The sequence below is a fragment of the Clupea harengus genome, chromosome 25 (assembly GCF_900700415.2).
Source record: "Clupea harengus chromosome 25, Ch_v2.0.2, whole genome shotgun sequence".
Lineage (NCBI taxonomy): Eukaryota > Metazoa > Chordata > Actinopteri > Clupeiformes > Clupeidae > Clupea > Clupea harengus.
This window is the reverse complement of record NC_045176.1, coordinates 14,111,983-14,124,420: the sequence shown is the minus strand read 5'-3', so window position 1 is coordinate 14,124,420 and position 12,438 is coordinate 14,111,983. Positions and strand designations below refer to the sequence as shown.

General features: G+C 47.4%; 1 protein-coding gene across 1 annotated transcript in view; it reads right to left on the bottom strand.

Moving 5' to 3' along the window:
- The window catches only part of lamc1 (laminin, gamma 1), a 54,849-nt gene that overhangs the window by 3,343 nt on the left and 39,068 nt on the right, over positions 1-12,438 (bottom strand). The window contains exons 4-25 of the mRNA XM_012826320.3: positions 11,779-11,945; positions 10,905-11,093; positions 10,566-10,683; positions 9,144-9,242; positions 7,539-7,675; positions 7,082-7,204; positions 6,690-6,879; positions 6,136-6,248; positions 5,225-5,446; positions 4,768-4,956; positions 4,363-4,608; positions 4,071-4,224; positions 3,617-3,759; positions 3,302-3,480; positions 3,039-3,195; positions 2,572-2,777; positions 2,275-2,354; positions 1,892-2,029; positions 1,655-1,799; positions 1,308-1,457; positions 690-804; positions 72-271 (exon numbers count right to left, since the gene is read on the bottom strand). Coding sequence (XP_012681774.2) covers positions 72-271; positions 690-804; positions 1,308-1,457; positions 1,655-1,799; positions 1,892-2,029; positions 2,275-2,354; positions 2,572-2,777; positions 3,039-3,195; positions 3,302-3,480; positions 3,617-3,759; positions 4,071-4,224; positions 4,363-4,608; positions 4,768-4,956; positions 5,225-5,446; positions 6,136-6,248; positions 6,690-6,879; positions 7,082-7,204; positions 7,539-7,675; positions 9,144-9,242; positions 10,566-10,683; positions 10,905-11,093; positions 11,779-11,945 — 3,460 coding nt within the window. The remainder of the gene's footprint in view (positions 1-71; positions 272-689; positions 805-1,307; positions 1,458-1,654; positions 1,800-1,891; positions 2,030-2,274; positions 2,355-2,571; positions 2,778-3,038; positions 3,196-3,301; positions 3,481-3,616; positions 3,760-4,070; positions 4,225-4,362; positions 4,609-4,767; positions 4,957-5,224; positions 5,447-6,135; positions 6,249-6,689; positions 6,880-7,081; positions 7,205-7,538; positions 7,676-9,143; positions 9,243-10,565; positions 10,684-10,904; positions 11,094-11,778; positions 11,946-12,438) is intronic.

Below are 12,438 nucleotides of genomic sequence, written 5' to 3'. Positions count from 1 at the left end.
AATGTAATTTACTGACATCAATGTGTCATTTATTTCTGATTCGTTGGTCAATAAATACAGTAGACACCCACCTTCTGCACGCTACTGGCGATCTTCTCGGCTTCTTCGGCTTTAGCCTTGGCCTCCTTGGCGTCTGCTGCTGCGTTGCCCAGTGCTGATTCTGCCTGCTTGGTCTTCTCATTGGCCGCGATGATCGTTGCATTGATTTCTGGGATACGCTTCATAGCCTCTTCTGCCGCCGTCTTGTTGTCGTTGACCCTCTTATCGAAATCTAGTTAGGAGACGCACATCATGAGCATACAGTAAAAGCCTGGTTAACGCCTCAAGCCCTCATCACAGCACAATTAAACGTGTAACAGAGAAATACATAATAGAACACACTGACAATCTGTACATATTTACACATAATTCTAACCTTTATGCATGCAAGTAGCAGCAAGCACCATAGTAGTACAGTGCTAATTTGATGTCTCATCAGTCTATTAACATGTTATGGAAATGGATAAAGATAAGGGCAACCTTGCATTTAATATATTTTTATTACCTTACATGTAATATAAATATATGTTACAGTGCTAATTTGATGTTACTCATCAGTCCATTAACACATTATGGGAATTGATTAAGATAAGGGCAAACTTGCATTTAATGAATTTATTTGACATGCTATGTGTTATCTGTGAGCTCACCCCTGAGGTTGGTCAGAATGTCCTGAGCCTCCTGGTACGTGGTCCTGCCTTTCTTGGCAGCCTCCTCAGCCAGGGCCTTGGCAGCATCCGCACGGGCCAGCAGCTGATCCGCCGTCTGGCACAGACACAAAAGCCACAGGACAGGGGGTTAAGCCACAGGACAGGGAGTTAAGACACAGGACAGGGAGTTAAGAAAGGACAGGGAGTTAAGACACAGGACAGGGAGTTAAGACACAGGACAGGGAGTTAAGACACAGGACAGGGAGTTAAGAAAGGACAGGGAGTTAAGACACAGGACAGGGAGTTAAGAAAGGACAGGGAGTTAAGACACAGGACAGGGAGTTAAGACACAGGGCAGGGAGTTAAGACACAGGACAGGGAGTTAAGACACAGGACAGGGAGTTAAGACACAGGACAGGGAGTTAAGACACAGGACAGGGATCCAACCCAGCTACGATTTGTCTGCTGTGATTCTGATGGTATGCTATATTAAAACCTCTTTATTATGCTTTGGCCGGGCACAGTAGTATTGTGAATGTAATATCTGGCATATGAGGACTTCATACATGGCATAGTTCATACATTTGACACAGATAAGGAGACACTCAAGTCACTCACCTGTTGCTCAGTTTTGCCCTTCTCCAGCAGCTTGCGGACCTCAGACTCCTTGCCCCGCAGGTCCTCCCTCAGGTCGTTGTACTCCTTCTCAGTCTTGTCGATGAGCTTGTCCAGGTCTGATGCCTCCTTCTTGATCTTGCTGGCCTCGTCCTGAACAGAAACCACACATTCATCAGTAACACACGGGGGGAAAAAGACAAAAAAAACAACAACAAAAAAACATTCCACAAGCAAATGCACTTTCAAATTCCTTGCCTTCTGAAAGCCTTAAAGTGACATTAGCAAATAAACAATGTCACTTGCAGCTTTGAATTAGTTGAAAGAGATTACTATGTCTGGCAGCTCACCTCCAGTGATTTGGTGTCGAAGGGCGGCAGGGTTGTGAGGTTGGACAGAATCTTGTTGGCCTTGTCACCTGCCACCTCTGCCTCAGCCAACACTTTGTTAGCCTGTTTCTCCAGGTTCTTGGCAAGGTCCTTCGCTTCACTGTATCTGTGCAGACACAAAACAAAAACATTTGGGTCACAACAAAGGAAGGTCGAGTGGACAGGAAAGGTCCATCTGGTGCTCTTTCAGCAACATACTTCTTGTTGAGTTCATCGATGTCACTGCTGGTCTTTCCCTCGCCATCCAGTGTCTTCTTCAACAGATTGTATGCCTTGGTAGACGTGTCATTTGCGTCTTTGGCAATCTTCTCGATCTGATCAGCATCCATTTTATGCCTGCGCAGAAAACCCCATGATGAGATATTAGTTAGCTATTCACCCATGGTGCGAATTAAGCTTAGGGCTAGTTGTGTTGGAATGTCGTGTGTGAAGTTTTGTCTACAAAATCAACAAAAAAGTTGACCCGACCCCCCCCCCCCCCCGCCCAAATATCTCTGCATAGTCCACACTCTGTTTCCCCCCCATGTTTACATCAGATGGTTAGCAAGGTGTGCACTGGTTTTTCAGAGGACGGCTCTTACTTGTCAGCCAGGTTGCGGGCTTCCTCAGCCAGAAGGGTCATGTTGTTCGGCCCTCCCGCGGTAGTGAGCGGTTTGATGTCCTACAAGAAACATTTGAGTTTGAGTCGCTGTTGAAGACCATGGATGTACCACTGTCATAGTTACATTCAGATTTATTCCTTTACCAGCTGCTCTCACTTAAAGCGACTTACACTACAATTTTTTTTTTCATGTTACTAACTTTTTGTTGTTCGTAGCTTGCTCTACCAGTTGAGCCACAGGAAAATCAGGCAGACATACAATGTGTACTTTACTCACCACTTTACTGATGGCGTCCTTGGCCTTGTCCAGCTCTTGGCGTGCTCTGTCGATCAGGCTCTCCGCGTCCTGGACACGTTTCTGGGCTTTCTCTGCCTGCGTGCCTGTGTTGTCCACTGTGTTGCGGATGTTCTGCAGCCGGTTCCACTGGGTTGTCAGGGTGCTGTTGATGTTGTTGAGACGTTCCAACAGGCCTTCATCTACATCTGTGTGAGGTCCGACAACAGAGGGAAATCATGAACACCTGAGGTTGCTGAGGTCAGGCACACGACTGTTTCACAGTATAAAACAACTAGGCTTAGCAAAACATTGATGAAAACATGAACTGTGATGAAGTGTCAGTGATGATGGTTGGTGTGTCTTGTGAGCTAATTGACTGTAACCTGTCGCCATCTAGAGGAGGTCTTGAGGTGCAACAGTCTCCGCAGCAAACACAGGCAGGGTATAATATATGCAGCTGATTATACCTTTGCTGCTCTGGGCCTCCTCCAACAGGTCCATGATGGCCTTTTCGGCTTCTTTGAGTCGGTCTTCAAAAGCCTTGTCACTGACGGTCTCCGTACTGGTGCCAAGATTGTCAATCAAAGTCTGCAGGTCGTGCAGCTTCTGCCTCTGCTGGTTCACCTGGAAGTGCGAATCATAACAGCCATTAGGTACGCAATCGCCTGTCCAGTACGCTTTAATATATCAGTCTAGACGCCCATTAGTGGCATTAGAGAGAGGCGGATACCTTGTCCCTGACCAGGCCATAGCAGTTGGGGCACTGCTGGCAGCCAGGCGTGGAGCGGTTGTAGAAGTAGTTCTCCTCGCACATGTCGCAGCGGGCTCCTATGAAACCAGGGCGGCACTCACAGCGGCCGTCCTCCTTGCACTGCGCCGTCTGGGAGCCCTCCGGGTCACAGTCGCAAGCTGCGGGAGGTCAAAAGTTCAGGCGTGAGATAAGACACTCTGCGGTCTGGTCTTGACAGACAGGCGGAAGAGAAAAAACGAGCATCTCCTGAGGGACGGGAGATACAGGTCAGGACCACATGAGAGGCATGCTTACGTTTGCAGCCGGACGAGCCGAAGCCGAAGAAGTTGACCTCACAGCGTTCGCACTGTTTACCCGAAACCCCAGGCTGGCACTCACACTGACCACTCTCGATGTCACACTGCCCGCTGGTCGAGCCAATCGGGCTGCAGTCGCACCTGAGAAGAGCAAGATCACAAAGTGAATGCTAATCCTAATATGAATGAATGCTAATGCTAATGAATGCTAATGAATGCTAATAATGGAGGAGATGTGATGTGGACAAAAGCCCTGGGCTAAACCTGGGGGGTATTCCAGGTACGTGGTCTAGTGACAAACGTGGATACGTTTATTAAGTGGTAAACCTGTTAGGCAATGAGAATGAAGCTATAGGTTTACCATTTACCCAGGTTTAGTACTAGACCACGTACTTGTCACTACCCCTAGTTCTACATAAGGTTATTGTTGTTGAGTGGTAGAGGTAGGGTACCTTTCACAGCCTTTGCCGCTCTGCAGGTTGAAGTAGCCGGGCTCACAGGCGTTGCAGTCGCGGTTAGTCACGTGGGGGAGACACTGGCACTGCCCAGTGACCTGCAGGCAGGAAGTCTGCTGATCGACAGTCCCGTAGGGGGAGCAGGAGCAGGCTGGGAGGAGGACAGAGGAGAGAGAGGAGAGGAGAGGACAGGAGAGGAGAGGAGAGGAGAAGCACGTGTCAATACAGTCTTCCATTACGTTAAATATATATCTAAACCATCTGGTCAGAGGAGTTCTTGATGACTCACGTCTGCATTTCTCAGCGGGGTTGGTAGCCAGCGCGCTGCCAAAGAAACCCTCTTTGCAGCGGTCGCAGAAGAAGCCGTCGGTGTTGTAGATGCACTTCAGGCACTGGCCCGTCTCCCGGTTACAGTTGCCCACAGCATTGGGGTCAATGTTGTCACTGCAGGTGCAGGCACGGCACGCCCTCACAGGCCCGTCCTGACCCAGGGGGTCCCCAAAAAAGCCATCGTCACACAGCTCACAGCGCTTGCCTGGGTAGGAAGGGAGACAGAGGAAGAGGGCCAAACTATTTATTATTTCACTACAGCTGGCAACGGAGACATTTTAGACAGCAAGTCAAATTGCAAACACCAAATAAACAGAGCCAAGAGGAACAGTATACATGAACGTAAGAAGTGTAATGTGTTTACCTGTGGTGCCAGCGGGGCAGTTGGTGCACACCACCTCTCTGGTCTTGGGGACAACAGCACAGGTGGCACCTCCAGGACACGGGCAGGGCTTGCAGTCCGAAGAGGAACCAGCCGTAGAGTCACCATAGAAACCGTCCTTGCATCTCTCGCAGCTCAATCCAGCTGTGTTATGCAGGCAGTCGCACATTCCTGCAGACAAGTACATGGGTGTCTTTCAACTACTAACCACAAGGGGGCACCCTTATGTCAATGCTGGGTAGAGACCGGCTGAATCTCCAACAAATGTGCACCTTGTCTTACCATGTCCCACTGCTTGTCACATTTACCACACAACAATAAAAGTTTCTGATGTAGTATTAAGCTATACAAATATGTTACATAAGAGCAACATAACCTAGGTGACAAAAGCCTAACTCAGATGGACAAACATGGATAAATAACATGTAATGGAACTGACCGGTTACTGGATCGCATGCATCACTGTGGCCGTTGCAATTGCAGCGTTCACAAGGGCTGAAGAGGCCTAGCTCAGGATTGGCCCTCCGGTATCCCAGAGCGCACTGCTCGCAGTGCTGCCCCACGTAGCCTTGGGGGCATGTGCACTTCTCTACCCAGAGGGCAGGGGTGCCGGGGGCTCGGCGAGCAGTTGTTAGGGCAACGTTATCGAGGTAGCCAGCACCTGTTGGAGAAAGAGTTAAAAAGGTTAAAGAAAAAAATGCCCTTGAACATAATGCCCTCATTATCCAACACTGAGACCTTGAGTCGGGTGAGAGAGGGTATATTGCAGCGGCTATTTTGCTGCAATTTGTTATGTCGGCTAAGCACAGGTTTTGTCCACATGCTTATCCATAGTATATAGACTATGACTGAAACCGGCGACTTTGAGCAGGAACGAACACACACACACACAGGCACCCCCACACACACACACACACACACAGGCACCCACACACACACACACACACACACACACACACACAGGCGTGTTTTGTCTGAAGAGAAGCAGGAGAGGTTTATGGTAAATCTCTTATCCCGTCTGAGGTGTTTTGACTGCCTGCATTTTTAATCCACCTCAAAACCTCGCTTCAGTAAGCACACACAGGGTTTTGTGATCCTAATAGTTTAACTTTAATTCACATAACCTTTTATTTGCTGCATTATTTATTAAGTGGCCTTTTACACAAAATCTAATGTACCTTTTGACCTATGCAAATGACTTGCATGTTGACTATGTTCTTTGTTCCTTTGAAATTACATAATATACCTCCTAATGAGTAGAATATCCGATTACTAAATAAACTAAATCAGGACTGGCAGATTCAAGGTAGCAGAATAGTATCAGATGGTAAAACACCATCTCAGACATACTTCTTTCACTGTAGGTGCCACGGATTTTGATGGCTGTCAGGTTGTGCAGAAGCTTCTGGAAGTCACCGGGCCCAAGGTTGGGCCTCCATGGGTAGTCTGTGGTGTCATGGAGCCTGGAGAAACAGCAGTGCAGACATTAGGACACAAGCACCCCCAATAGTTTAATTTTTGAAGACCCAACTCTTCAGAGAGCACTTCCCGTCCTAACTGGCACTTCGACTAGTGCGTAACTTGCAATTACAGCAGTTACATTTCTGCACTTCTTTTTCTTTTTTATTTCATTTTGGTATATTTCTTATGTAAAGTAGTATTTATTGTTACACCAGGTTCTATTGCTCGTAGCTTGACTATTCTCTCCCTTGTACGTCGCTTTGGACAAAAGCGTCTGCTAAATGACTAAATGTAAATGTAAACCCACAAGACTTTGGGAAGCTTAACCATAACCCATGTGAACCAACCCAGTCATTACTGCCCAGCCTGAGGTTTTCTGAATGCCATCTGGTACATGAATGTGCCCAATGGACGGCTGCGTTGGTTAATTGATCCGAACTCACCTGAACACGTAAGTCTTGACATTCTCCTCTGGGTAGGCGTTGCCCTGGGCGATAAGTGGCACGGTGACGCGAAGTCCGGCTCCCTCAAGCACGACATCCTCTGCCGAGAGGCGGGTGTCACGACGGTCTGACCGGAAGCTGAACGTGAGATTCTGGCCAAAGCTCAGCAGCTGACCGCCCAGGAACTTTTCTGTGGGAACGTCAATTTGAGTCAGAATTGTTAGCGGGAGCCAGCGAGAGTGTCTTGAGAGTCTTTGAATTCATGTCAACTGATGTAATGCATAAGGAGCAGGAAGAAACATCTGCAAATTGCTTATTGCTCCCATCGCAGTCACTATTTTCTTGCTGCAGCAACACAGCCATCCAAACAGGATTTTCATAGAGCCATATACCTGGAGCCACAAAATAAATGGGGAAGTAGTCCTCGGAGATGAGCGAGATGTCTTGTGAGCTGGGGGACCACTGGACGTCAGCGCTGGTGGCATCCCTGCGCTGTCCTGTCCACTGATCATCATCTACAACCGGAGAGAGAGGAGGGAAGAGAGGAGAGGGAGAGAAGAGGATGAGTGACGAACAGGAAGAGGCACGACAATTGAGAAAAGGAACACTGAAGACTGCACACACAGACCAAACCATCGCTAGTGCCATATCTCTGTGTGATGTCTTGGGTGGTGTTTGAAAAGCTTTCAATACCATGCAAAGTGCGTAACAGGGAGAAAAAAAAAATAACACCCATAAAATAACCCATTTCCAGATAAATCCCCTGATCACAGCAAGTCAACCTGTGCCTAAATTAATTTCTGCACGGTCACGGCTGGCCTTCTCACGGAGATGGCAATTGAGTCTCACCGCGGTCAAAGTCGGAGGTGATTGTGTGGACGCTGTAGCCCTCGGCGGTGTCGCACACGGACGAGTGCTGGAAGCAGAAGCAGGGGGTGCAGCCCTGTGGGTTCTGGGGGTCCAGGTTAAAGAAGCCCAGCTTACACCTGAAGGAGAGAGGGTTCCCACACAAGGACTACTTAGTAAACACGCTTTCAATACGCATTTTATCATCAAAATGTAAATCGAAATGCACATATGAACATAGTTTTATATATTAATGTATTAAAACAGCTCTACCTTCCACTAACTTAACACACACATCAAAGTATAAGAGGCATTGGGAGTACATGTTTTCATTCTCGTTTAGTCACTAGGTGGCTGGATTACAAAGGACTGCCAAATATCAGGCTCCTGTCTCCTTCTTTCTTTCTTCCTGCTCCTTGTTACTTTCTTCTGTCTTGTCTGCCTCTCTCTCTTTCCTACTTGATGACTAGGCCTCCATTGGGACACACTGAGGGGATTATCCTGCCCATGTGTGGCCCAGCTGGGTGACTAGAAGGAATGTTGCACTCAACGTGTGTGTGTGTGTGTGTGTGTGTGTGTGTGTGCGTGAATGTGTGTCGAAGTGAGCAGAAAAGGGGAGAGGGGTGGAGGTGACAGGAGGGGTCGAGGGTTGGACAGGTTGAAAGGGAAAGTCCCCCTCCCACACACACACACACACACACACACACACACACACACAAACACACACACACTCTTTGCAAATGTCAGCACTGGTGATCTGTAACACCAAAACAAAAAATGATGTTAAACTAAATATTTAAGTCTTTAACATAATATGAATAAGCTCAAAAGCTGTATCATAAACAAGTTCTGGAGAAGTCATTTTGCAATGATCGTAAAATAGCTACATTTCCATTCAAGAGAGTTAAAAAAAAAAACACTTCATTATTGACCATCCGTGTGGGTGGTGGTGAGATCATGTGATCTGGATGGCTGTTTTACAATAGCTAAGTGCCAGACGAGAGTCTCTCACAGTTAGTCACCAGTGACTGGTGGGGGTTTTAGAGGCCCTAGATGGCCAGACAAGTGTCTCTGACTCCCTCTGTGTGTGTGTGTGTGTGTGTGTGTGTGTGTGTGTGTGTGTGTGTGTGTGTGTGTCTCAGTGGGGAGGCTTGAGCTATCTATGGGCTATTTTCTCCCCTGACTGGCGCTGAGGGAGCCCTGCTCCTAATTCTGACAGACACACACACACACACACACACACACACACACACACACACATACCAAGTAATCCTTTCCCTGAAGAAAACGGTATGTATGTCAGTGGTCTAAATTCGATTCTAAAAACAGAGGACCGGTTGCAGGGGAGAACTGAGTGAGTGTTTAGCCTGAATGTCCCATCTACCGCCCAACTCGAATGCCAATTCTTTTGTTGACAGTTAGTTCATCCTCATATAATATGAAACGACTCCCACCAACGCTTGGAGTGAAAAAAAAAACCAACTGATGACGAATGGGACATTTTTATAGAAAATGGGTCACATAAATAAATGTACCCAGCCCTGTGTGTGTGTGTGTGTGTGTGTGTGTGTGTGGTATGTGTCTGTAATAGACCACGGAGTGTCTGACCTGTCACAGCTGAAGCCCTCCACGTTGTCCTTGCACTGGCAGCGTCCTGTCTGCACATCACACTCCTGTGTGCTTCCGGAGGGGTTACAGGAGCAGGGTCTGGGGGGGAGGGAAGAGAAAGAGAAAGAGAAAGAGAGAGAGAAAGAGAGAGAAAGAGAGAGAGAGAGAGAGAGAGAGAGAGAGAGAGAGAGAGAGAGAGAGAGAGAGAGGGAGGAATTGGAGGGATGTTTAACATTGTAGAAATTCACACTTGCCGAGTAATGGGTCTGTAAATACCAGACACAGACAAACAGACAGAAGTAAAAGAAGATACCATGCAGGTTCTGTGAGAGCTGCACTGAGTTTGGTGTTTATTGAAGAGTGTGTATATTGAGGTTTGAAGTCAATATCATGTATGCTGTAGCAATCACATAACAGAAACAATAAATGAGCATTGATGGTAATGATTTTCTTTTTTCCAACAGTTAGGAGAATTGTTCTCCATTCATCAATAAAATAAAGCCAAAGGGATGAGAATATGTAAGTTCATAAGTGTATCCTGTGCTTTTCGGCAAGATGTATTCGTACAACATGTATATATAGTTCAAACCCAAATTACGTCATTGTGAAATTTAAAGGGTTAGAAAAAGGGATAATAAAAGCTTTGTTTTGTAGAAGCTGTGCCATTATGTTTTGTACACCTTCAAGATGGCCTTTTATAACATAAACGGTAATTCCCTTGCCTGAGATCAAGCAGGTTCTACTTCAAATAGCTATATTTCAAAAGCTATGGAAAAGCAAAAGGTAAAATAACATGTCATAATCTTGTGTTCAAGGCAAAACCACTAGACATGTATACCAAAGCTCTTTCATCAGTGAAATAAGCACATGCCATTTCCCCCCTCATTTATGGAGCTTTGATTTAAAATCTGGTTGAGTTTCTTATGAAAATATACATTAAATAACCCAAAAGTTTCAATCATACCACTACACAGACATGTTTTTAAAAACTATACCGCCTCCTTCAAAAGAAAAACACTCTATGTAGCTGAATGTGCATTTCCAGTTAGCTAAACTGCATTGAGAGTTTTAAAGCATTCAGCGAAAAGTGCTTACAGATGAATCACTTTAAGCTACAGGGCTTAAAAATAAATATCGTTAAGCTGCAATGCGCAAATACAACTTAAGCTGCAAGCGCTTAGGATGAAACACTTAAGCTACAATGCTTCACCAAACATGCGTCAAGCTATGCGTCAAGCTATCCTTAAAGCTATGCTGCTCCTAGATGCTATGCTGCTCCTAGATGCTATACTCCATTGCAAGTTGTCCACTGTTGGTGTAGCTACGCTCTGTTGCTGTTGTTGAATGGTGCCGTGTAAGTGTCAGTCCCCACTGGCTGTCCAGACAGTCCCCACCAGACAGTACTGCCGGGGTTGAGTGTACCTGCAGCCTGCCTCGGTCAGGGTATGGTAACCCGGCTGGCAGCGCTCGCACTTATCCCCCATCACTCCTGGCTTGCAGCTGCAGCGCCCCGTGGCGTCACACTGGGTGCTCAGAGAACCTTTAGAGAAGGGGGGAAAAAACAAAGAAGAAGAAAAAAAGAAAAAAGAAATCGGATTAAGGGGAACCATTTATAGTGCTTCAGAAGTACAGAGAACCAAAAAAAGCAACGCCCACGACCATGCCACTTGAGGGAAAGTGTGAGCGATTTGTGACCATGAGAGGAATGGGCGGCGTGGCGTGGCATGGTGCGGAGTGACAGGGCAAGCAAGGGCCACTCACCCACGGAGTTACAGCTGCAAGGCAGGCACCGGCTGCCAGATGACTCTCGGTAGTAGTTATCCAGGCAGCGCTCGCAGTTGGGCCCGTCAAAGTTGTCGGCGCAGTTACGGCAGTGGCCTCCACGGCCTGTGGCGCGGTACAGCTCCGAGTCGAAGTAGCACTCAGAACTTTTGCCATTACAGTTACAAGCTGAGAAAGAGAAAGATAGAAAGAGAAACAAAAACACAAGTATTGACTGATGAACGATCCAACTGTTACACAAGACTTGATTGGAACATAACAAATCACACAGGGCTATGGAGAGGGATGAGGGAGGAGGTTGGCCATGACAACTGAAGACTAATTCTGAAGCAAGAAGTAGTTGCGAAACGTTACTGGGAAGCAAGAATCCTTGTGGGAATATCACAGAGTGCCACAGATGCCTCTTACTCATCAAACCATATGGTAGGACAGCTTCTGGAAAAATATTTTGGCAGGCACAGAGTTAAGGGAACGAAACGGTGAAATGTGAGAGGAGAGACTCCCAGTACTGCAGGGTTATGAGAACTCAGTGTGTGCAAGTGTGTTTTGTACAGTCTTGTATCTGATGGGCAGATTAGTCATGCATTTCCCTCTCGGCCAGCGGGGCCTACGCTCCCACAGTCGACTCAGTCAGGCCACTGAGAGCACGAGAGCGGGATGGGACAGAGGAGCCTGTATCTGGACACCCATCTTCTGGGGGGTGGGGGGGGATTAGACAGGACGAAGGAGGAGATCACAGCGTCATACAGAGCGGCTGTGGGAGGAATGCTGGACTGCACACGCCACTCTGACATTCTGTGCTGTGTGTGCTGGTGGGGGGGGTCAGAGGGGAACAGGGTGGACCGGGACTTACGCAAGCACTCGTTGGGGTTTTCGGCCGTTCCTCTCCTCCAGGGGCGGTCGTTGTAGAAGGGCTGGCACACCTGGCAGTCGTCACCCTCTGTGTTGTGCTTGCAGTTGCACACCGTCTTGCTGTACTCGTTCCTCGTACACTCACTGGCGTGGCCATTGCACTTGCACCTGGAGATATGGGAAAGGGGCGGGGGTAACAGCGTAATCAGTTACAGGAGCAGGAGAGCTGTTCACGAGCCAAGCGTGTTGATGCTGATTGGCTAAGTTCCTAAATCTTTCCCGACACGGGTGTTCCAGAATACTGCATGCTTGTGATGAATGATTCTCATGGAGCTTTGCCAGTTTGTGCTCCACCAGTCTGTCAGGTGTTGGGTATCAATCTATAGGTTTACAGACCTGTCAACACATACATTCCTAAAGGAGGGCAAACCTCCACTAACAAAGCAAACAGCAAAAATATAGTGTGAGATTGTGTGTGTGTGTGTGTGTGTGTGTGTCTGTGTGTGTGTGTGTGAAACCTTTCTAAGGATTGTTGACACACCCAGGTGATGGAGGTCATAGAGTTTCTGGTGACTGATATGAAGAGGAAGTACATTCCCTGCCCTCCGACTTTATGGCGAAGGCACTATATTAATGTAAGGGTCAGATAAAATGGACGAGG